Source organism: Rana temporaria, chromosome 8 (genome assembly GCF_905171775.1).
Source record: "Rana temporaria chromosome 8, aRanTem1.1, whole genome shotgun sequence".
Classification (NCBI taxonomy): domain Eukaryota; kingdom Metazoa; phylum Chordata; class Amphibia; order Anura; family Ranidae; genus Rana; species Rana temporaria.
In genome coordinates this window covers 10,462,087-10,488,105 of record NC_053496.1, presented here as the reverse complement: position 1 = coordinate 10,488,105, position 26,019 = coordinate 10,462,087, and the positions used below count along the sequence as shown (strand labels likewise).

The 26,019-nt window shown below is 49.0% G+C and overlaps 1 protein-coding gene across 2 annotated transcripts in view; it reads left to right on the top strand.

The window, feature by feature from the left end:
• The window catches only part of HPS1 (HPS1 biogenesis of lysosomal organelles complex 3 subunit 1), a 59,925-nt gene that overhangs the window by 19,094 nt on the left and 14,812 nt on the right, over positions 1-26,019 (top strand). For both annotated transcript variants that reach the window (XM_040361285.1, XM_040361284.1), the window contains exons 7-14: positions 1,616-1,776; positions 10,766-10,868; positions 12,786-12,855; positions 16,794-16,855; positions 16,948-17,115; positions 20,101-20,280; positions 22,839-22,906; positions 24,638-24,769. In XM_040361285.1, the coding sequence (XP_040217219.1) occupies positions 1,616-1,776; positions 10,766-10,868; positions 12,786-12,855; positions 16,794-16,855; positions 16,948-17,115; positions 20,101-20,280; positions 22,839-22,906; positions 24,638-24,769 (944 nt within the window). The remainder of the gene's footprint in view (positions 1-1,615; positions 1,777-10,765; positions 10,869-12,785; positions 12,856-16,793; positions 16,856-16,947; positions 17,116-20,100; positions 20,281-22,838; positions 22,907-24,637; positions 24,770-26,019) is intronic.

Below are 26,019 nucleotides of genomic sequence, written 5' to 3'. Positions count from 1 at the left end.
GATCATCTGTGAGTGTGTATTGTTCTAAAGGTTAATTGAATTCTATTGAGAAAGGAATGTGCCTGGCCAGGTCATGTTAAGTGGATCTCGGTGCCGGAACGTCTAGAGACTGATTGATTCAAGGAGATGTCATTATTTCAAAGTATCTGTGTGAAGGGGGGGGCGGAGATTGTCATTGTTCCTGTAACAGTTGTAAGCACATATAAGCTAGGTGAAATGTCCCCTTAAACAGTCTTGTTTGACCCTTGAAACGCAGCCTCGTCTCGTTCTTGAAGGGGGTCTCTCTCTCTCTCTCTCTCTCTCTCTCTCTCTCTCTCTCTCTCTCTCTCTCTCTCTCTCTCTCTGGATCTTGGGGATGGAATGATACCGGTTTTACTTGCATATCGCACTTTGCCAGGGAAAAGGACTTCTCCAACGGCTGATACCCTCTCATTAGCCCGGGTAGCCGTTGCACATAAGGACGCACGGGCGCCGCCCCCCCTCCCGCAGTCACAAAAAAAAAACGGGCCCTTTAAGAACTTTTATTCGGCTAAAATGTCATTTTTACATTTTAACCGCAGTTCCGGCGGCCGTCTATAGAGGGCGCTGCAGCGCCACCCCCTCTCGCAAATAACATACATTCGTGCATAATTGCACGGATGTATGTTATTGTTGGTTGCCAGCTGCCTGGTCTATTCAGATCACCGGACATAGGGCGCCGGTTACCTGAATAACGGTAGCTGGTTGGCTGAGCGGAACTGCCTATAAAAGCCAGCGGCTCTCATAGGCTTTCCAAGTACAGCCCTCCGGCTCTCGGATGTCTATTCTCGGAACGAGGCCCCCTGCGTTCCTTGAAAAAGACTGACGGCCGTTTCAGCCAACCAGGTTCCCGGATTCTGGTTATCAGGAACCTGATTGGCTGAAGCATCACCAAGCGGGACAAGACATCAAGGGAGGACATGGAAGCTTCAGGTAAGTTCATTTTACAGGAAAAGGGGCGACAATGGGCACAGAGAGCGGCAAAGGGGACAGAGAGCGGCAAAGGGCACAGTGGCATCAATGAAAGGGCACAGACAGCACAGTGACAACAATGGGCACAGAGGCGACAAAGGGCACAGCACAGTGACAACAATGGGCACAGAGGCGACAAAGGGCACAGCCCAGTGACAACAATGGGCACAGAGGTGACAAAGGGCACAGCACAGTGACAACAATGGGCACAGAGGCGACAATTGGCACAGTGGCTGCTTTTGATGGCATGGCACAGTGGTGACAATTAATGGCTCAGCGGCTGCGTTTAATAGCATGGCACAGTGGTGACAATTGATGGCACAGCGGCTGCGTTTGATAGGCACAGTGAGGCTACCATTTTTTTTCTTTTTTTTTCATTTGCGCCCCCCCCCAAAAATTTTGAGCACCAGCCGCCACTGCTTGTAGATGTTTCCATTATTACTGTTTGCCTGTAGAACTGGCAGAAGATTAGAGAAGGACTTAAAGATGTGTAAAACCAGTGATGAGTAGATTAGAGAGGATGGAAGGATCAGATAAAAGTCACCGGACCTTGAAGTTCAGCTTCGGACACTAGTGCTCAGCATCTGATGGATTTTATAATGTGTGTTTTTTTTCCCCCCGACAGGCTGTGGAGCGTCTGATTCACCCAAAGCTTTGCGAGCAATGCATTGAGTTCTTGGAGAAACAGATTGTACAATACATAAACAGTAGCAATGAACGGGGTGGAGAGGAAGTTCTGCATGCTTTCATTTTAGTGAATACCAAACTTCTGGCTCTCTTCTCAAGGTACAAAATCTAATGATCACTTTCAAGAAAGCATATCAATTGTGTTCAGAAAGCATAGCTTATGAAAGCCCAGCATTCAGTTGAAATCTATGTATTATCCAGGTCATAGGCGTGCGCACAGGGTGTGCCAGGTGTGCCCAGGCACACCCCAATCAGATTCCCCTACTGCCCTGGTTCCCCCCTCCCCCCGCAGCGCTTCCAGCTTCCCTACTCTCTTCTCCCTACAGCTGTTGCTGCGGGGATGTTTTAGGATGAATGGGGGAAGGGGCCGGTAAATGTGTAACTTACCAGCCCCTTCCCTTTCATCGTGAGTGATCGGTACTATGTGTTTGATCTTTAGGGTGCACACCCTGAGGCTGCATTCACACCTGAGCGTTTTGTCGCCTGAAGCGCGACGCTCAAAGACGCCAGAGGGGAAAAAATACATTATTCTCTATGGAGATGGTTCACTACAAAACGCCTGACGCAGAACGCCCAAACAAGTTCTGGACCCTTTTTTGTGGCTCGAATTGAGCGTATTTGTGCATTTTACATTGGTGACCCTAGACCTGTACAAAATCGCGGTAGAAAACGCTGCGTTTTGTCGTGGCAAATCGCGGTAAAAAACGCCGCAAAACGCTACGCTCAGGTGTGAATGCAGCCTTATGCAATAGGCTGCGCACACCTATGATCCAGGTGCATGAAAACTAAAGCTGTTCCAAGTCTTATGTCCCGTACACACGATCAGATTTTCCGTCTGAAAAACCTTGGATGGTTTTTCCGACGGAATTCCGCTCCAGCTTGTCTTGCATACACACAGTCACACAAAAGTTCTCTATACTTTCGACCGTCAAGAACGTGGTGATGTACAACACTTCGACAAGCCGAGAAAATTAAGTTTGATGCTTCCGAGCATGCGTCGGAATTTTGCGCGTCGCCACAGAAGATCGGAATTTCTGATTTGGATTTTTTTCCGACGGAAAATTTTAAGAACATCTCTCAAAATGTTGTTGGTGGATGTTTACCGACAGGAAAAGTCTGATGGAGCCTACACACGGTGGGAATTTCTTTCCAAAAGCTCACATCGGATTTTTCTTGTCAGAAAATCTGATTGTGTGTACGGGGACATTACAGTTGGTTTTCCTTGAGAAAACCAATACAAAGACAAATCTCCTGCGCTCCGGTATTTTTAGGGAAGATGTTTGAAGAAAAGGTGAAACTCAATAGCAACTCAATTAAAAGGTATCTTCCAAAGTCTTGCAGCCCTCCTCTGAATCGTTGGAATTCATAAAACTAAAGGAAACAAAAAAGGAAAAACGGAGGGCGCACCGACCTAGTGTGATACTGATTGGTGGATTTTATTAAATAAATAAAAACAAATCATAATACTCACAAAAGGAGTGTTAAAAACAGGCCTTGAGTCACAATGCAGCAAAGAACCAACACCATCGGCATAACACGATATTGTTTCGATCCGTGACCGTGGCTAGGGCTGACGCGTTTCAGGGGAGAACCCCTTTCCTCAGAGCTAAAAGGTCTGCAGTGCTAAAAGGTCTGCACTGCAGACCTTTTAGCTCTGAGGAAAGGGGTTCTCCCCTGAAACGCGTCAGCCCTAGCCACGGTCACGGATCGAAACAATATCGTGCTATGCCGATGGTGTTGGTTCTTTGCTGCATTGTGACTCAAGGCCTGTTTTTAACACTCCTTTTGTGAGTATTATGATTTGTTTTTATTTATTTAATAAAATCCACCAATCAGTATCACACTAGGTCGGTGCGCCCTCCGTTTTTCCTTTTTTGTTTCCTTTTTTTTCCTTGAGAAAACAGCCACAGCCTGAGCAAAAAAGCCTCTCCACTGCCAGCATGATTTAGAGAAAGATCCTTGCTCTGTGTAGAAGCAGTGGTGTCTCTGAATAGACCTGTCATGCCCGCTAGTCGAAGCTAGAGCTTTCCAATCAACAGGGAGCATGAAATTTGCTGATTGCCGTGCTATAGGTTGGACTCGGCAGGGGGGCTTGTTGGGCTTCTGCAGAGACACCCCTGCTTTCACACATATATAGAGAAATGTAGTGGAAAAGATGGACTTTGTAGGCACTATTTAGAAATATGAAAAGTTGACTTTTAACCACTTTCTTACTGGGCACATATACCCCCCTCCTGCCCAGGTGAAATTTCAGCTTTCGGCACTGCGTCGCTTTAACTAACAATTGCGCGGTCGTGCGACGTGGCTCCCAAACAAAATTGGCGTCCTTTTTTCCCCACAAGTAGAGCTTTCTTTTGGTGGTATTTGATTGCCGGTGCGGTTTTTATTTTTTGCGCTGTAAACAAAAAAGAGCGACAATTTTGAAAAAAAATACAATATTTTTTACTTGTTGCTATAATAAATATCCCAATTTAAAAAAACACAAACATTTTTTTTTTCTCAGTTTAGGCCGATATGTATTCTTCTACATATTTTTGGTAAAAAAAAAAAATCGCAATAAGCAAAAGTTATAGCGCCTACAATATAGGGGACAGAATTTATTATTTTTTATTATTTTTTTTTTTTACTAGAAATGGCGGCGATCTGCGATTTTTATTGGGACTGCGACGTTATGGCGGACACATCGGACACTTTTAACACTTTTTTGGCCCATTCACATTTATACTGCGATCAGTGCTATAAATATGCACTAATTACTGTATAAATGTCACTGGCATTGAAGGGGTTAACACTAGGGGGTGAGGAAGGGGTTAAATGTGTACCCTAATTAGTGTTCTAACTGTGGGGGAAGGGGGGTGACTGGGGGGGAGGTGACCGATCTGTGTCCCTATGGACAAGGGACACAGATCGGTCTCCTCTCCAGAGACAGCACTGACAGCACTGAGCCGGCAATGAGAGATGATCTCATATGTTTACATATGAGATCATCTCTCATTGGCCGCACAGATCGCATCGCAAACGGCCACTCTGATTGGCCGTTCGCGGCGATCTGTGATTGGCTGTGTCCAAGGGACACGGCCAGCACAGCAGTTCCCCGCTGTGCGCTCTGGAGCGCGTGCGGGGAACGCGCAAAGGGGCGGACGTCAATTGACGTCCACTTGGATTTTGGGATCCGCGCTGTAGCCGTCATTTTACTATAGCGCGGGTCCCAAGAGGTTAATAAGTTACAAATATAATTCAGAGATGTCAGTTACATCTAGTGAAGCATATAAAACACAAGAAAAAATATAAAAGCAAAAGCAAAATGTCAGAATATGAGACCAGGTGACGAAACCACAGGTATAAACTTAGAACGCTGATGACATTGTCGCAAAAGAACGCGGCGGTTAGAGTTGATATTGCCTGCGTCGACACCGTAAAGATCTTGACAGTTGTTGGAGTTGCTCTACATGTTTCGTGGATCAGAGCCACTTCCTCAGGAGCATTGAGAACTTCAGTGTATGAAAAACAATAAACAAAAATAAAATAAAAAATATATATGTTAAAATATATACTAAAATGCAGTTCCAGGACCAAGGTCATGAAAAGGCATTAGGTAATATTGATTTTACACTCGCCAAACGAGTGGTGCTATTGGAGAATATGGGCTGTACACATATATAGAAAAGGGATCTGATGGAGAACACTAACGTGGGTATGCCACATCCCGATGGATTGCCAATACAAAAAAGGGGGGGGGGGACGCCTAGGGTGGGACTTTTTTAAAGCACTACCACAACATATAAAATGCGCAACCAATCTCTAGTGTGAACTTTTCCACAGATACGGTTCACTTACATTATGTTCATTGACCATGACATATACCGTATTTATCTTCCTATAGCGCGCACCAGCGTATAGCCCGCACCCCTGATCTAGAAGGAAAATTCCTGGGAAAAAAAAAGAATTACTTACAGTTTTGGTGTCTTGCCCGGCGGCCTTGTCCGGTCCGGTGTCCGTCTGCGGCCCTGGTGGTGTCCTCCCCGCTTCTCCCGCGCTGTTTTTGAGCCAATCCCCACTTTCCGCGCTGTGTTTGAACGCCGCCGCCGACATATACCGAGCGCAGTACATCTGTTATCTTATCAGTACATGTACACAGGATCCCCGATCTCTCCTCTGTTATCTTATCAGTACATGTACACAGGATCCCCGATCTCTCCTCTGTTATCTTATCAGTACATGTACACAGGATCCCTGATCTCTCCTCTATGTTATCTTATCAGTACATGTACACAGGATCCCCGATCTCTCCTCTGTTATCTTATCAGTACATGTACACAGGATCCCCAATCTCTCCTCTGTTATCTTATCAGTACATGTACACAGGATCCCTGATCTCTCCTCTATGTTATCTTATCAGTATATGTACACAGGATCCCCGATCTCTCCTCTGTGTTATCTTATCAGTACATGTACACAGGATCCCCGATCTCTCCTCTATGTTATCTTATCAGTAAGTGTACACAGGATCCCCGATCTCTCCTCTGTTATCTTATCAGTACATGTACACAGGATCCCCGATCTCTCCTCTGTTATCTTATCAGTACATGTACACAGGATCCCCGATCTCTCCTCTGTGTTATCTTATCAGTACATGTACACAGGATCCCCGATCTCTCCTCAATGTTATCTTATCAGTACATGTACACAGGATCCCCGATCTCTCCTCTGTTATCTTATCAGTACATGTACACAGGATCCCCGATCTCTCCTCTGTTATCTTATCAGTAAGTGTACACAGGATCCCCGATCTCTCCTCTGTTATCTTATCAGTACATGTACACAGGATCCCCGATCTCTCCTCTGTTATCTTATCAGTACATGTACACAGGATCCCCGATCTCTCCTCTGTGTTATCTTATCAGTACATGTACACAGGATCCCCGATCTCTCCTCTGTGTTATCTTATCAGTACATGTACACAGGATCCCCGATCTCTCCTCTGTTATCTTATCAGTACATGTACACAGGATCCCTGATCCCCCCTCTATGTTATCTTATCAGTACATGTACACAGGATCCCCGATCTCTTCTCTGTTATCTTATCAGTACATGTACACAGGATCCCCGATCTCTCCTCTGTTATCTTATCAGTACATGTACACAGGATCCCCGATCTCTCCTCCATGTTATCTTATCAGTACATGTACATGGGATCCCCGATCTCTCCTATGTTATCTTATCAGTACATGTACACAGGATCCCCGATCTCTCCTCTGTGTTATCTTATCAGTACATGTACACAGGATCCCCGATCTCTCCTCTGTTATCTTATCAGTACATGTACACAGGATCCCCGATCTCTCCTCCATGTTATCTTATCAGTACATGTACATGGGATCCCCGATCTCTCCTATGTTATCTTATCAGTACATGTACACAGGATCCCCGATCTCTCCTCTGTGTTATCTTATCAGTACATGTACACAGGATCCCCGATCTCTCCTCTGTGTTATCTTATCAGTACATGTACACAGGATCCCCGATCTCTCCTCTGTTATCTTATCAGTACATGTACACAGGATCCCCGATCTCTCCTCTGTTATCTTATCAGTAAGTGTACACAGGATCCCCGATCTCTCCTCTGTTATCTTATCAGTACATGTACACAGGATCCCCGATCTCTCCTCTGTGTTATCTTATCAGTACATGTACACAGGATCCCCGATCTCTCCTCAATGTTATCTTATCAGTACATGTACACAGGATCCCCGATCTCTCCTCTGTTATCTTATCAGTACATGTACACAGGATCCCTGATCCCCCCTCTATGTTATCTTATCAGTACATGTACACAGGATCCCCGATCTCTTCTTCTCTGTTATCTTATCAGTACATGTACACAGGATCCCCGATCTCTCCTATGTTATCTTATCAGTACATGTACACAGGATCCCCGATCTCTTCTCTGTTATCTTATCAGTACATGTACACAGGATCCCCGATCTCTTCTCTGTTATCTTATCAGTACATGTACACAGGATCCCCGATCTCTCCTCTGTTATCTTATCAGTACATGTACACAGGATCCCCAATCTCTCCTCTGTGTTATCTTATCAGTACATGTACACAGGATCCCCAATCTCTCCTCTGTGTTATCTTATCAGTACATGTACACAGGATCCCCAATCTCTCCTCTGTGTTATCTTATCAGTACATGTACACAGGATCCCCGATCTCTCCTCTGTTATCTTATCAGTACATGTACACAGGATGCCCGATCTCTCCTCTGTTATCTTATCAGTACATGTACACAGGATCCCTGATCCCCCCTCTATGTTATCTTATCAGTACTGTACATGTACACAGGATCCCCGATCTCTCCTCTGTTATCTTATCAGTACATGTACACAGGCTCCCCGATCTCTCCTCTGTGTTATCTTATCAGTACATGTACACAGGATCCCCAATCTCTCCTCTGTGTTATCTTATCAGTACATGTACACAGGATCCCCGATCTCTCCTCTGTTATCTTATCAGTACATGTACACAGGATCCCCGATCTCTTCTCTGTTATCTTATCAGTACATGTACACAGGATCCCCGATCTCTTCTCTGTTATCTTATCAGTACATGTACACAGGATCCCCGATCTCTCCTCTGTTATCTTATCAGTACATGTACACAGGATCCCCAATCTCTCCTCTGTGTTATCTTATCAGTACATGTACACAGGATCCCCGATCTCTCCTCTGTTATCTTATCAGTACATGTACACAGGATCCCCAATCTCTCCTCTGTGTTATCTTATCAGTACATGTACACAGGATCCCCAATCTCTCCTCTGTGTTATCTTATCAGTACATGTACACAGGATCCCCGATCTCTCCTCTGTTATCTTATCAGTACATGTACACAGGATGCCCGATCTCTCCTCTGTTATCTTATCAGTACATGTACACAGGATCCCCAATCTCTCCTCTGTGTTATCTTATCAGTACATGTACACAGGATCCCCAATCTCTCCTCTGTGTTATCTTATCAGTACATGTACACAGGATCCCCGATCTCTCCTCTGTTATCTTATCAGTACATGTACACAGGATCCCCAATCTCTCCTCTGTGTTATCTTATCAGTACATGTACACAGGATCCCCGATCTCTCCTCTGTTATCTTATCAGTACATGTACACAGGCCCAGTTTCAGGGGACAGTCCCCAAAATTATTTAAAATCTAAACCCCCGGGCCTTTTTCCCCCCAAAATGGTTCAAAATTAGCAAAAGCTAAAATATGGTACCAAATGGTTCGACCAAGTCTGTCCCCGGTTGTCCCTGGATTGGATTCGAACAGGGCCTGGGGCAATTTCAAAGACAGTCAGTGCAGAATTTAGCTTAGGGGGGGTGTATTTTTTTCCATTATCTCTGCCCCTTTCTGATGATCATGTGCTGGTCGGAGTGGAGGGAATATTTCTTCAGTTTTGGGCGCATGTCCATTCAGCTCCACTCACATGTTCTTCTGCCTTGGCTCAAGTCCTGGCCAGCCACCTGCTTGCCCATCTCCTTGCCCATCTCCTTGCCTTCCATGGCGTAGTGATCTTCCTCCGTTCCCCACCCAGTAGGAGCCGGGGCCCGGAGAGTAAGACTTGACAGGCGGTGAGGTGAGCAGAGACGGGCAGAGAGTCGCTGATTGCCGCCATTACTAGTAAAAAAAAAAAAAAAATGTCCCCGGATTAAAAAAATCTGGTCACCTTAACCACTTACCCCCCGGACCATATTGCTGCCCAAAGACCAGAGTACTTTTTGCGATTCGGGACTGCGTCGCTTTAACAGACAATTGCGCGGTCGTGCGACGTGGCTCCCAAACAAAATTGGCGTCCTTTTTTTCCCACAAATAGAGCTTTCTTTTGGTGGTATTTGATCACCTCTGCGTTTTTTATTTTTTGCGCTATAAACAAAAATAGAGCGACAATTTTGAAAAAAATGAATATTTTTTACTTTTTGCTGTAATAAATATCCCCCAAAAATATATAAAAAAAATTTTTTTTCCTCAGTTTAGGCCGATACGTATTCTTCTACATATTTTTCGTAAAAAAAAATCGCAATAAGCGTTTATTGATTGGTTTGCGCAAAGGTTATAGCGTTTACAAAATAGGGGGTAATTTTATGGCATTTTTATTAATATTTTTTTTTTACTAGTAATGGCGGCGATCAGCGATTTTTTTTTTTTCGGTATTGCGACATTATGGCGGACACTTCGGACATTTTTGACACATTTTTGGGACCATTGGCATTTTTATAGCGATCAGTGCTATAAAAATGCATTGGATTACTATAAAAATGCCACTGGCAGTGAAGGGGTTAACACTAGGGGTGTGTTCTTACTGTGCGGGGGGGGTGGCCTCACTAGGGGAAACACTGATCCTCGGTTCATACATTGTATGAACAGAAAATCAGCATTTCCCCTGCTGACAGGAACGAGAGCTGTGTGTTTACACACACAGCTCCCGTTCCCCGCTCTGTACCGAGCGATCGCGTGTGCCCGGCGGCGATCGCGCCCGCCGGGCACACGCACGGGAGTCGGGGGCGAGCGGGGGGCGCGCGCGCGCCCCTAGTGGCGGCTAATAGGCAGGACGTCATATTACGTGCTCTCGCCTAGGAGAGCCACCTTGTGGACGTATTTCGGCGGTGCGCGGTCGGCAAGTGGTTAATGTACACAGGATCCCCGATCTCTCCTCTGTTATCTTATGTTATCTTATCAGTACATGTACACTGGGTCGTTTACAGTCGTTTCTAGGCAGTTGAGTTTAAAGGCTTTTTCTGGAACCCCAAAAAATGCCTTCAGAAGCTGTGTTTAGAGGCATTTCAAGTACCAAATGTGGCTGATCTTATGTTACGAAGCTGCACCTTCAAAGATGCAACGGTGACGGCAGCACCAGTCTTTGTATCCTGCTGCATAGGAATCTAATGAAGGGCAGCTGTCCATTCTAGAAATACAAATCTGAGTTCAGTCTTTCACAGATACTTTAATAAGAAATACATTTATATTCATTTATACAAATTGATTTACTTTACCAATAATAATCGATGTTCTTCATTCCATTGCTTCCAGCCGACATGCCAGCTCACTGAGGCCTGCGGACCTCTTGTCCTTAATTCTCATTGTTCAGGATCTGTACCCCGTATACAGCGCCCCTCAGGACCAGAATGTCCAGGTAAGAGGAATCCGTCCCAGACGGGGCTGTGCCCGACCTTACCCAACTCCCCTCACTTCTAGTAAAAAAATAAAACTATTTTACAGGAAATAAGATATTTAATAGGAATATTGGAATTGGGTTGCGGGCTCCTATGGACGGCGGGTTGCGGGCTCCTATGGACGGCGGGTTGCGGGCTCCTATGGACGGCGGGTTGCGGGCTCCTATGGGCGGCGGATTGCGGGCTCCTATGGGCGGCGGGTTGCGGGCTCCTATGGGCAGCAGATTGCTGGCTCCTATGGGCGGCGGGTTGCGGGCTCCTATGGGCGGCGGGTTGCGGGCTCCTATGGGCGGCGGGTTGCGGGGCTCCTATGGGCGGTGGGTTGCGGGCTCCTATGGGTGGCGGGTTGCAGGCTCCTATGGGCGTCGGGTTGCGGGCTCCTATGGGCGGCAGGTTGCAGGCTCCTATGGGCGGCAGGTTGCGGGCTCCTATGGGCGGCGCGCTGCGGCTCCTGTGTCCTCTCTGCATCACGGCGGCTTCTCCCTCCTTCTCCTAGACATCCACTAGGATCGCCTGATCTTTCAGCCAATCAGGTGACTGGTATCAAAACCTGCTTCATGATTGGCCAGGAAGAGGATCAATATTGGTTTGCTGTTATAACACACTTGGGTGGGCTCGGAGCGTACCCTCTGCGACCCGAGCCCACCCTATATTGCAGCCTATCGGTGCTTCAATAAACAGCCCCTCTGCATTGGAATCCATGCGCCGGTGTTCAGAAAGGGGCCAGAGGTATGGATAGGTGAGGCGGCGATGGACGGCGGCGCTCGTGCGCCCTTATTGGACAGGCCGCCCCTGGTGATTAGCATTTACAATAAACTCTAACAACATCATCTGATTGATTGTGTCTCTAAATAAAGTGCATGGTGCAAATCGGCTCGGCTGCGCAAAATCACGTAATATATCTTGATTTTGCATTGCGGCCACTAGGGGCGTGCGCATGCCCCCTGCTCACCCCTGGTGCCGATGCGAGTGCGCGGCGGGCGCGATCACCGCTGGGCATCCGCGATCGCTCGTTACAGAGGGAGAACCGGGAGCTGTGTGTGTAAAGCTCCCGGTTCTTTCAGGGGGAGAAATGACTGATCATATGTTTATACAATGTATGAACAGCGATCTCCCTTGTAATGTAAACATCCCTTGTAATAGAAAAAAGCATGACAGGTCCTCTTAAATATGAGCTCTGGGGGTCAAAAAGACCTCAGGTCTCATATTTAGACTAAAATGCAATTAACAATAAAATAAAAAAACGTGTCATTTAAAAATGACAACAAAAAAATGTGCCTTTTAATATTGGAATTGGGTTGCGGGCTCCTATGGGCGGTGGATTGCATGGGCGGAAGTGATGTTTTGACGTCGCTTCCGCCCTGCTATGCTATGGAGACGGGTGGGGGCCATCTTGCACATGACACAGAGGGAGAAGGACCCGATCGCCTCCACCTCTACCGGCGGCGGAGAGCGGCGGCCCCCTCTCCCGCCGCGGATAACGGTGATCACGTGGCGAATCTGCCGCGGAGACCGCCATTATGGTTTATGGGACCGGCCATGGAAAAGATGGATTTCTCGGTTGTGGCAGCAGCTGCTGCCGTTACCGAGATATTCATCTTTAAAGTGCCTATATATATATATATATATATATATATATATATATATTTTATATAAAAAAAAATTTAAACACATTTTCCGGTTTCCGGTCAAGTGCATCCTGCATTTTCGGCACCAAAATTTCCATTCCGCGCACCTCCTATTAGGAAAAAAAAAAAAAAAAAATATATATATATATATATATATATATATATAATAATTTTTTTTTTTTTTTTTTTTCATTTTCTTTTCCGCTCTCTGGCTGCAGTATACAGAAACATGTTCTATTATTTTTTCAGGACATAGAAGACAATGTGGCCCAAGAAGAGTATTTTACCCCCAACCCATCGCCAAGTGCAACCAGTTCAGGTTTGTTTCTAAGGATAATGGTCACTATAATAGTACATTGGGTCTGCAAACCCTTGTTGGTACATCCTATAATACACATACCGGTTCACACCTGTCCACAGGAATTGAAGGAAGTAAAGTTTACTGATTGAAGGTACTTACTGTTATTTTCTGCACATCATTTAGATCAGGGGTCTCCAAACTGCGGCCCGAGGGCCAGATGTGGCCCTTTGCTAGCCTTTATGCGGCCCTTGGGGCACTATTCCTCCAACTGATTTGAGGCAATATTCCTTCCACTGACACCAACAAGGGGGCACTATTTCTTCTACTGATATCAATGATGGGATACTATTCCTCCTACTGATAGGAGCCCTACTCCTCCTACTGACCACCAACCCCGAGGCCACATTTATTCTCACCGGTGCTGACCCCGGGACATTTTCTGCCCCCACTGGCCACAATCCGGCCCTCCTAAAGTCTGAAGAACAATAAAGTGGCCCTTTGTTTGAAAAGTTTGGAGACCCCTGATTTAGATCATTCACAACCTAGAGTCCCCAGGGCTATCTTAATGCAAGGGTACTGCCCAGGGGCCCGGACTTTGGGGACCCGGTACTGGCCGGCCATAGGTCCCCTGGACCCCAAACTTATCACACATGTAGCTCCACTCTACAAGTGCGCAAAGTTTGTTGTCTGGGGGACCTACGGCTGAGGAGCACTGATTTTTCAAAGCCGGGCACCCCTTCCATAGACTCCCATGTTAAACGTCAGTCTATTCATGAGCACAGTGAGGCATGGGCCCAGTGAGGCATGGGCTTACAGTACCTGTCGCCGAGAATGTGTTTCCAGCACGATGGCATCGCGCTGATTCTCGGCGACATGGTGCCGACATCTCGCACTCGCTGGATTAGAAAAAGCACATTCCAGCGAGCGCGTCATAGAAGCGACGGGGATCCGACTTGGATTCCCGCCAATTCTAGCCACGGCGTTTGGAATAAATGATGAGGGGGAACTCCACGCCAAATTTTAAATAAAAAACTGGAACGGGTTCCCCCCCAGGGAACATACCAGGCCCTTAGGTCTGGTATGGGTTGTAGGGAGAACCCCCTATGCCGAAAAAACGGCATGGGGGTCCCCCCACAATCCATACCAGCCCCGTATCCAAAGCACGCTGCCCGGCCGGTCAGGAAAGGAGTGGGGACGAGCGAGTGCCCCCCCCCCCCCCCTTTTGAGCCGTACCAGGCCGCATGCCCTCAACATGGGGGGGGGTTGGGTGCGGCCCCCCCACCCCAAAGCACCCTGTCCCCATGTTGATAAGGACAGGGCCTCTTCCCGACATCCCTGGCCGTTGGTTGTCGGGGTCTGCGGGCGGGGGCTTATCGGAATCTGGGAACCCCCTTTAACAAGGGGGCCCCCAGATACCGGCCCCCCACCCTAGGTGAATGAATAATGGGGTACATCGTCGCTGCTAGTAATTGAGCTAAAAAGAAGATAGTGGCGGCCAGCCCAGAAGGCACCAGAGAGCGAGCGGGAGAAGAACCAGGGACCGCCGAGAGGACAGCGGAGAAGATGGGAGAAGGCCCCCCCGGAGAGTGGAGAAGGCCCCCCCGGAGAGTGGAGAAGGCCCCCCCAGGAGAGTGGAGAAGGCCCCCCCCGGAGAGTGGAGAAGGCCCCCCCCCGGAGAGTGGAGAAGGCCCCCCCCCCGGAGAGTGGAGAAGGCCCCCCCCCCCGGAGAGTGGAGAAGGCCCCCCCCCCGGAGAGTGGAGAAGGCCCCCCCCCGGAGAGTGGAGAAGGCCCCCCCCCCGAGAGTGGAGAAGGCCCCCCCGGAGAGTGGAGAAGGCCCCCCCAGGAGAGTGGAGAAGGCCCCCCCCGGAGAGTGGAGAAGGCCCCCCCCGGAGAGTGGAGAAGGCCCCCCCCCGGAGAGTGAAGAAGGCCCCCCCCCGGAGAGTGAAGAAGGCCCCCCCCGGAGAGTGGAGAAGGCCCCCCCCGGAGAGGGGAGAAGGCCCCCCCCCGGAGAGGGGAGAAGGCCCCCCCCCGGAGAGTGGAGAAGGCCCCCCCCCCCCGGAGAGGGGAGAAGGCCCCCCCCCCCCTGGAGAGTGGAGAAGGCCCCCCCCCTGGAGAGTGGAGAAGGCCCCCCCCCCTGGAGAGTGGAGAAGGCCCCCCCCGGAGAGTGGAGAAGGCCCCCCCCCCGGAGAGTGGAGAAGTCCCCCCCCCCCCGAGAGTGGAGAAGGCCCCCCTCCCGGAGAGTGGAGAAGGCCCCCCTCCCGGAGAGTGGAGAAGGCCCCCTCCCGGAGAGTGGAGAAGGCCCCCCCCCCGGAGAGTGGAGAAGGCCCCCCCCCCCCGGAGAGTGGAGAAGGCCCCCCCCCCGGAGAGTGGAGAAGCCCCCCCCCCGGAGAGTGGAGAAGGCCCCCCCCCCGAGAGTGGAGAAGGCCCCCCCGGAGAGTGGAGAAGGCCCCCAGAGCTGACTAATAAATTATTTGAAAACCCTGTGTTGTGTGTTTATTTTTATTGACACTTTGCCTCCAGGTGAATGGGTAGGGGTACGATGTACCCCATAGTCGTTCACCTAGGGTAGGGGCCGGTATCTGGGGGCCCCCTTATTAAATTCATATCAAACGCCGCGGCTAGAATTGGCGGGAATCCAAGTCGGATCCCCGTCGCTCCTATGATGGCTTTTTCCCCATCGCGGCGAGCTGGCTCGGCGCTGGCTTTCCGCAACGGGGCTGGTAGGTGGTCAATCTCGCTGAGAAAGGGAGCGAGATTGACACAATATCGCGGTCACCTACACTGGGCCAGATTCTCGTAGATCCGCGTATCTACGAGCGGGGCGTAGCGTATGCCATTAACACTACGCCGCCGCAACTTACTGGAGCAAGTGCCGTTTTCTCCAAGCACTTGCTTCGTAATTTGCGGCAGTGTAGTCTAAATGGCCCGGCGTATCCCCGCGTAAATCAAAGGGGGCCGCTTGTATTTGAATTAAGCGCGCCCCCGTGCCGAACGAACTGCGCATGCGCCGGCCTTAAACGTAGGCCACTGCGCATGCTCCGTAGTACGCCGCAAATACATTGGTTGCGACGTGAACGTATTTAACGCACAGCCCTGTTCGCGACGAGTTACGTAAACAATGGAAAAACCCGACGCTGTCCCGACGGCCATGCTTGACATGGCATACGGCGGACCGACGTAAGGTTACCCCTCATATAGCAGGGGTAACCTTACGCTTATGGAAACGACGTAAACTACAGCGAAGCGGCGAAAACGCGTTCGGGAATCGGCGTATCGGCTCATTTGCATATGCGACGCTGAAATCGACGTAAAAGCCACCTAGCGGCCAGCGTAGTATTGCATTTAGGATCCGACGGTGTAAGTGACTTACACCAGTCGGATCCTAGCCTAATTCTGGCGTATCTTGTTTTGAGAATACAAAGCAATGATACGCCGGCGGGATTTTCGAATTACGCCGGTGTATCTGTAGATACACCGGCGTAATTCTTTTGAGAATCTGGCCTAGTATGTGCAGATTTATACGCAGGAGGAGATTATTTTTTTGCTAACTGGAAAAATGCGGTGTTTGAGATTTGTTTTATGAACTTGTGTTGATTCTCCTCCCGCAAAAACATAACGTGATGGCAAAAAAAATACATTGAAGTGGTCCATCAAGTCTGCCTGATTTGCTTATTTTTAGGCAAAAGATGTGACTTCTTTCTGCTAGTTATAAATGAGTAAAGCTCAGAACTTGCCCGGCCTTTCTGGAAGGGTGGTGGCACCTTTTAGAATAATAGAGTAATAAGAATATTTGGCCTAATAATACATTTTCTGCTTTCTATGTACTCTGACCTTGGAATTATTAATGTGTCATCGTCTGCATTATTAAGATCTCTTAATAAAAAAATCAGGAAATTAAATTCAGCAACTAATGAAAAACTTTTTTTTTTTTTCTTTTGCCGTGTTTAAAATGGAAGGTGATGGTAGCTGGTTGGATGACGTCTCGTCCACCTCCAGCCTGGGAGATCCCGAAATACAGGTAACGCTTGTCTGGAAATGTTGGATTGTGTGAAGTAAAGCGTATGGCGGCCTTTACAGGACGCAAAGTGATCTGTATCCTATGACCCTCAGATTGCAGAGGACAGTCTGAAGATTCTTTCTGGCCCTTTACCTGAATCCACCAACACAAGGAGGGTATTTCTGGATGCCAACCTGAGGGATGGCTATTGCCCCATGATGCCTCATTCCATGTACTGCCTGCCACTGTGGAATGGGATGTCCCTGGTTCTCCTGACTAAGGTAAATGGTTGCAAAGTACATACCAAGCTGGTACAGTGTAATAATGGGGAAGACATTTGTGGGTGTCACAATTTCTTATCCAGCAATCGCTGGCATAGGCAGTAGACTGGACATGAAAAATCTTCCCATTGACCACAAATGTAAGGGGTATTCTTCCTGCTGACCATCACACTATGATGATATGTACCATGAACAGTAGAGAAATTAATTATTAGTAGGGGTTCTCTGAGAACAGAAAGCAGTGACGGGTGGTGCTCAAAATTGTGGGGGGGAGGGGTGGCGCAAACAAACTGAACCCCCCCCCCATCAATTGCCGCCACTGTGCCCATCAATTGCCGCCACTGTGCCCATCAATTGCCGCCACTGTGCCCATCAATTGCCGCCACTGTGCCCATCAATTGCCGCCACTGTGCCCATCAATTGCCGCCACTGTGCCCATCAATTGCCGCCACTGTGCCTATCAATTGCCGCCACTGTGCCTATCAATTGCCGCCACTGTGCCTATCAATTGCCACCACTGTGTCCATCAATTGCCACCACTGTGCCCGCCAAACACAGCCACTGTGCCTGCCAAACACAGCCACTGTGCCCATCAATATCCGCCACTGTGCCCATCAATTGCATCGGCTGTGCCCCATCAATTGCATCGGCTGTGCCCCATCAATTGCATCGGCTGTGCCCCATCAATTGCATCGGCTGTGCCCCATCAATTGCATCGGCTGTGCCCCATCAATAGCATCGGCTGTGCCCCATCAATCGCATCGGCTGTGCCCCATCAAGCGCAGCGGCTGTGCCCCATCAAGCGCAGCGGCTGTGCCCCATCAAGCGCAGCGGCTGTGCCCCATCAAGCGCAGCGGCTGTGCCCCATCAATAGCAGCGGCTGTGCCCCATCAATAGCAGCGGCTGTGCCCCATCAATTGCAGCGGCTGTGCCCCATCAATTGCAGCGGCTGTTCCCACATCAATTGCAGCGGCTGTGCCCCATCAATTGCAGTGGCTGTGCCCCATCAATAGCAGCGGCTGTGCCCCATCAATAGCAGCGGCTGTGCCCCATCAATAGCAGCGGCTGTGCCCCATCAATTGCAGCGGCTGTTCCCACATCAAGTGCAGCGGCTGTTCCCACATCAATAGCAGCGGCTGTGCCCCATCAATTGCAGCGACTGTTCCCACATCAAGCGCAGCCACTGTGCCCATCAAGCGCAGCCACTGTGCCCAAAAAATCGGCAGCGGTGTCCTGCATGTCCTCCATGTCTCTCTATGAGGCGTCCAATCACAGCGCCTGATGTTTCAGCCAATCAGGTGACGGGTAACAGACCTGAGCATCTCATTGACTGAGAGGCGGTTCAGTGTTGGCAAAGCGAATTCCTTCACTTTGCTAACACAACGCTGAGTGAACAGCGAACGCACAGCATGGCGTCCGCTGTTCACCTTTTTGGGCACCTATTGGAGCCTATGACTCTAATCAGGCGCTTCCAAAGAACACCCCCGCCGCTGTAATCCAGGTGCCTAGCGCCCGACAAGGGGCCGGGCACCTGAATAGGGGGTGTCAGCGGTGACCATAGATAGATTCATGCATTGCATGAATCTATAGATGGTAATTAGAGCGGTGCAGGAGAGGGGGGGCGGCGCCCATGCGCCCCTTATGGACGCACCGCCACTGACGGATGGCTATTTTAAGGGCCCCTCCGTGTTAAAAAGTTTGGAAGAGGCTGAGCTGGACCATAGAGTGATGCACACTGATCGCATTGGATTTCACTAAAATTAATTGTTGCAGCTTGTCAATGAGAGGTTGCTTTACTAAAACCGGTGAGGGAAGCTCTGCATAGAAACCAATCAGCCTCCAGGTTTTATTGTCAAAGCTTTATTGAAAAATTTGAAGTTAGAAGCTGATTGGCTCCCATGCAGGGCTGTCTTAATTAATGGGCACACTTGGGCACTGCCCAGGGGCCCCAGGTGCATGGGGGCCCCATGATCAGGGCATGGAAAAGGTGGGGGGGGGCAGGTGCTGTGTACTCTTCTTTGACAGGAGTAGCTGCAATGTCACTCTTGTCAGAAGGAGCACATGGCTGGCTTCTGCTTGAGAGAGGATTCGGCTTTCTCCTTCCTCCTGTAGGGGGCGGAAGAGAGCAGGCGCTGAGAATGAGAACTCACCTCAGTCTCAGCGCATGAGAGAGGAAGAAGGAGCTGCCTTCATTGTAGGTGGGAACAGCATTTGTGATCTGTGAGTACAAGGGAGGCACAACTCTGATGCGGGAACCTAACCTAATAGGGAATCATGATGTAAGGGGGTACTGATGCAGACTCGTAGGGGCCCCAGCGAATTACTTTGCCCAGGGGCCCATGATGCTATTAAGGTGATACTGCTCCCATGCACAGCTGCACCAGATTCTGAGTGCTTCAATTTTAGTAAATCGACCCCCCTGATTTCTACGTAGTGTGGTGCCGGAATGTCTGCTATGATTCTGCTGATCTTCATGCCGCGTACACACGATCGGAACTTTCCGACAACAAAACCGTGGGATTTTTTTTTTTCAACGGAATGTTGGCTCAAACTTGTCTTGCATACACATGGGCACACAAATGTTGCTCGGAAATTCTGAACGCCAAAACTACAACGAGCCGAGAAAAATGAAGTTTAATGATTCCGAGAATGCGTAGAATTCTTGTTGCGTCGGAATTGGATTACACGCGATCGGAATTTCCATCAAGAACTTTCGTTGTCGGAAAAATTTGAGAACCGGCTCTCAAACATTTGTTGTCGACGGCAAACGTCCGATGGAGCCTACACACAGTTGGAATATCCGACCAAAAGCTCCCATCGGACATTTGTTGTCGGAAATTGCGATCGTGTGTACGCGGCATTAGCCTGAGGCGGCTTAGGATTTTTTTTTTCGATGGATAGAGAAGTGTCGGTGTGCTGTGCAGTTTATCCATGTTTTACGTTGGAGATGATGACGGTGCCGTTCCTCCCTTTGTGCTCCTGCAGTTCTCTGGAAGTCATCTTGGGCTCTCGTTGTACCAGCTCTTGGATGGATTCAATGTGATGGAGAAGAAGCTGATGGAGGGGCAGGACCTTCATCACATTCTACGGTCACATCCCTTCATGGCCGACCTGAGACAAAGAACGGACAGATTTGTAAAAAGCCTCGGTGGCCGTGAGACTCCAGTAAGATCTCCATTATATTTATTTAATTGTATGTGGTGTTTCTGTTTACTAGAATATTCAACTGTGTGGGCTCAGACTTTCTCCGCCAGGGTTCCTTTAGAGGTTCCCAGATGTTCCATGAGCAACTTCTTCCCGCTCACCACCAATGTAAGGAACATTCTTCCCGCTCACCACCAATGTAAGGGACATTCTTCTCACTGATCACCAATGTAAGGAACATTCTTCTCACTGATCACCAATGTAAGGGACATTCTTCTCACTGATCACCAATGTAAGGGACATTCTTCCCACTGATCACCAATGTAAGGGACATTCTTCCCACTGATCACCAATGTAAGGAACATTCTTCCCACTGATCACCAATGTAAGGGACATTCTTCTCACTGATCACCAATGTAAGGAACATTCTTCCCACTGATCACCAATGTAAGGGGCATTCTTCTCACTGATCACCAATGTAAGGGACATTCTTCTCACTGATCACCAATGTAAGGAACATTCTTCCCACTGATCACCAATGTAAGGAACATTCTTCTCACTGATCACCAATGTAAGGGACATTCTTCTCACTGATCACCAATGTTAGGGACATTCTTCTCACTAATCACCAATGTAAGGAACATTCGTCTCACTGATCACCAATGTAAGGGACATTCTTCTCACTGATCACCAATGTAAGGAACATTCTTCTCACTGATCACCAATGTAAGGGACATTCTTCCCACTGATCACCAATGTAAGGAACATTCTTCTCACTGATCACCAATGTAAGGAACATTCTTCTCACTGATCACCAATGTAAGGGACATTCTTCCCACTGATCACCAATGTAAGGGGCATTCTTCTCACTGATCACCAATGTAAGGGACATTCTTCTCACTGATCACCAATGTAAGGGACATTCTTCTCACTGATCACCAATGTAAGGGACATTCTTCCCACTGATCACCAATGTAAGGGACATTCTTCTCACTGATCACCAATGTAAGGGACATTCTTCTCACTGATCACCAATGTAAGGGACATTCTTCCCACTGATCACCAATGTAAGGAACATTCTTCCCACTGACCACTGGCTAATGAAAGTTCTTTCAAGGGTTTCTCCATGTTACAAATGTTGAGAGAGGATAGTGAAGACTGTTGTACATGGTGTTTATAACTCTAATGTACTCTCATAACACAAACTTTTCCTGGAGTGTAACTTATTACTTAGAAGAGTAAAGTGTGGAGAATGTCACATTTAACAATGTATCGTTTTTCTGACTAGTCTTCAATGATGACTTAAAATGGAACACCAGTCAATGGTTTTGAGTGGAATCTTCTGACACATGATGTAGGCAACCTTGGTGTAACGGTCACCACCGTTTACGACCTTCCATCACATCCAAGACAGCTTATCGACACTCCAACCGACAGGACCCGATCCCATTTCATTTGCCCAGAATCAAGACGAGACGCAGCTCTGTGCTTGTTCCAAATGTAATGATAACTTTAATGGTTTCTTCTCAGCTTTTTATACAGTACAAGCATGTGACAGTATTCAAAGGGACAATGAGATCTCCACCCCCCTAATCCCACACTAAGGCTAATTACTTAACATTCCTTAATCAACAGCATAACAAAACACCTTCACCCACTCCGTCTCTGCATACAGCTTGACACCTCTGAGCATCAATAGGTTGTAGACAGGGTTATCACACGTAAGCAGTATTTAGTATGCATAATTAGAGTTCTGGGAGCAGACTTGGGATTAACACCTGTCCGTTACAACACCTTTACACAAGGACAATGGAATGTCTTCCAAGCCCTGATGCAATTAGCATGTCACTAGAAATGAGTCATAGAATATTCTTTGCAGGCATTAAGGAATATACTGTAAATCACTATCCACGCCAAAACAATCCAACATCTTGCAGTATCTCAAAATCCTGCAATACGAACTATCCGTGATGTCCTATTTCATGTTATACATGAATTATGATTCACTTGCCACTCCATGCCCAAAGGGCACAGAGTGGACTCAGACCCAAGAGTTATCAGTGACGCTGACACAGGAGTATCCTCCATCCTCACAAAGTCTTTGGGTGTCATGGGTCATTCCGTTACACTTGGCACTTCAGCTGTGATTAAACTACAAATCCCATCATACCTCTGCCTCTGGGAGTCATGCCTGTTGCTCTTAGTCTTACAGTGCCTCATGGGACCGGAGTGCTGAGGTTCCCTACCTCTGAACTGCTTATTGATGCTGGAGGTTGCCTACCCCAGAACTACTTGTTGATGTTGGAGGTTGCCTACCCCTGAACTACTCGTTGATACTGGAGGTTGCCTATCCCTGAATTACTCATTGATGCTGGAGATTGCCTATCCCTGAAATATTGTTTTGATAAGAATTGTTTTTCAGTTTCTGGCATAAGCTCAGTCATGACTGGTTCTCTTTACATTAACATTCTGTTATTTCCTATAAAACCATTGTCTGGAGTATCCCATTAAAAAGATAATTTCACTGGTATTGAAATGTAGTGCGTCCCAAGCTGCGTCTCTATAAAGTGTCTCTTTAGTTGCAGAATACCTGGCTAGACTTCAAGCACAAAGCGTTCTCCAGACATGAGTGCGGAACTCCAGCAGAGTAAGTGCGAATAAACACAACCGTCTTTACATTCCATTATTCTGTAGGCAACACTTTGAGGTCTGAACGTAAAAGAGCGATATCTATTGTTTCATTATACGGGAGCTGGCCTCTTATTCCCAACATTCCTCTGCTGAGATCGCTTCTCTTCTGTTGTGTTTTAGGAGTTTAGTAAATATATTACATTGTAAAATCTGTAACCATAATATTTATATTTGATATCATTTTGTGTGGGCCTTTTATGTGGGCCTAATACACAATTTTACATCAAAGTAGTCCCACCAAAGGTTTAGACCATCAAACCGCGGGCAGCCCCCTTACGAAGCTCAGTCACCCATTTTGTTGACCCGAACCACCAGCCGGGCACGTCTGTCGCCTAGGCTGAGACCCGAATAACACCGGATTCGGCTTTGATCGGGTCTCAGATGTAAAATCCCAGAAGCAACGTCACTTCCGGTTTACTTGGCTGCCAATCAGGGGCGTGGCTAGGTCTTCAAAAGATCTGGGGCTAGAGCCCATAGCAGCGAAGGAAAGAAAGTCGTACACTTGTATATAATGTGTGTACTGTAATAGATAGATAGATAGATAAAATAGTTACATACCTGAATGTGGATCCCCCCCTTACATCAGGGTCCCCAGAGAACACCAGGACTTAGGAGTACACTACATAAAGAATGCAGGGCTTAGTTGTGGCCATCTATGCAGCCTCCTGTGCACAGGAAGGCAGCCTTTCCAGTACACAGCAATGAACCCCCCACTGTAGTACTCTCTGTGCTCTACACCCCCCCCCCCCCCCCCGCCACCCACACTTTAGTGTCCTCTGTCCCCTGCACCCCCCACTGTAGTGTCCTCTGTCCCCTGCACCCCCCACTGTAGTGGCCTCTGTCCCCTGCACCCCCCCCCACTGTAGTGGCCTCTGTCCCCTGCACCCCCCACTGTAGTGTCCTCTGTCCCCTGCACCCCCCACTGTAGTGTCCTCTGTCCCCTGCACCCCCCACTGTAGTGTCCTCTGTCCCCTGCACCCCCCCACTGTAGTGGCCTCTGTCCCCTGCACCCCCCACTGTAGTGTCCTCTGTCCCCCTTTACCCCCCACTGTAGTGGCCTCTGTCCCCTGCACCCCCCACTGTAGTGGCCTCTGTCCCCTGCACCCCCCACTGTAGTGGCCTCTGTCCCTTGCACCCCCCACTGTAGTGTCCTCTGTCCCCTTTACCCCCCACTGTAGTGTCCCCGGTCCCCTTTACCCACCACTGTAGTGTCCCCTGTCCCCTGCACCCCCCACTGTAGTGTCCCCTGTACCCCCCACTGTAGTGGCCTCTGTCCCCTGCACCCCCCACTGTAGTGTCCTCTGTCCCCCTTTACCCCCCACTGTAGTGTCCTCTGTCCCCTGCACCCCACACACACTGTGTAGATAGAACTCTCCTACCTTACACAGGTGTACAGCAAACGGAGCAGCAGAGATTGACATCATAGGGCTTGATGGTTTATATACCGTCTTCCAGGAGTATGTACTTGTTCAGGTACGTAAACGTTTTTGCCTACATGGAGGTGTGTAATTGGTTTAAAAAGAAAAATTCTAAAATTGGGTAGAAGTGTAAAAAAGGGTTTGCATTTCTAGTTGTTGGTAAATAATTAATTTATGCTGAGATAAAATGCTGAGATAAAATGCTGAGATAAAGTGAACGTTCCTTGACCTCCTCGCTCTGGGTAATTCCGACTCCATCTTTGTTCCAGGCTCGCTCAAGCATGTAAAAATGTGAAGCGTCAGCTGTGCTCTGTGTACCGCCAGCTATTCCTGAGTTCCCCCATACGTGGCACGCATGCCTTGTCCCTAAATATTCAGACACGGGTCAGGAAACAGGTCCAGTAAGTATTGTGCTCATGTGTGAAGAGTTCTCAGTCTCTGGTATTATAATACAAATTGAAATCCCTAGATCACAGGTGTCACAAATCCGGCCCTCCAGGCCATTGTATGTGGCCCCTCGCACCTTTCCTGCAGCTTCCAGAGAGCTCCGGCCCTCCAGGCCATTGTATGTGGCCCCTCGCACCTTTCCTGCAGCTTCCAGAGAGCTCCGGCCCTCCAGGCCATTGTATGTGGCCCCTCGCACCTTTCCTGCAGCTTCCAGAGAGCTCCGGCCCTCCAGGCCATTGTATGTGGCCCCTCGCACCTTTCCTGCAGCTTCCAGAGAGCTCCGGCCCTCCAGGCCATTGTATGTGGCCCCTCGCACCTTTCCTGCAGCTTCCAGAGAGCTCCGGCCCTCCAGGCCATTGTATGTGGCCCCTCGCACCTTTCCTGCAGCTTCCAGAGAGCTCCGGCCCTCCAGGCCATTGTATGTGGCCCCTCGCACCTTTCCTGCAGCTTCCAGAGAGCTCCGGCCCTCCAGGCCATTGTATGTGGCCCTCGCACCTTTCCTGCAGCTTCCAGAGAGCTCCGGCCCTCCGGGCCATTGTATGTGGCCCCTCGCACCTTTCCTGCAGCTTCCAGAGAGCTCCGGCCCTCCGGGCCATTGTATGTGGCCCCTCGCACCTTTCCTGCAGCTTCCAGAGAGCTCCGGCCCTCCAGGCCATTGTATGTGGCCCCTCGCACCTTTCCTGCAGCTTCCAGAGACCTCCGGCCCTCCAGGCCATTGTATGTGGCCCCTCGCACCTTTCCTGCAGCTTCCAGGGAGCTCCGGCCCTCCAGGCCATTGTATGTGGCCCCTCGCACCTTTCCTGCAGCTTCCAGAGAGCTCCGGCCCTCCAGGCCATTGTATGTGGCCCTCGCACCTTTCCTGCAGCTTCCAGAGACCTCCGGCCCTCCAGGCCATTGTATGTGGCCCCTCGCACCTTTCCTGCAGCTTCCAGAGAGCTCCGGCCCTCCAGGCCATTGTATGTGGCCCTCGCACCTTTCCTGCAGCTTCCAGAGAGCTCCGGCCCTCCAGGCCATTGTATGTGGCCCCTCGCATCTTTCCTGCAGCTTCCAGAGAGCTCCGGCCCTCCAGGCCATTGTATGTGGCCCCTCGCACCTTTCCTGCAGCTTCCAGAGAGCTCCGGCCCTCCAGGTCATTGTATGTGGCCCCTCGCACCTTTCCTGCAGCTTCCAGAGAGCTCCGGCCCTCCAGGCCATTGTATGTGGC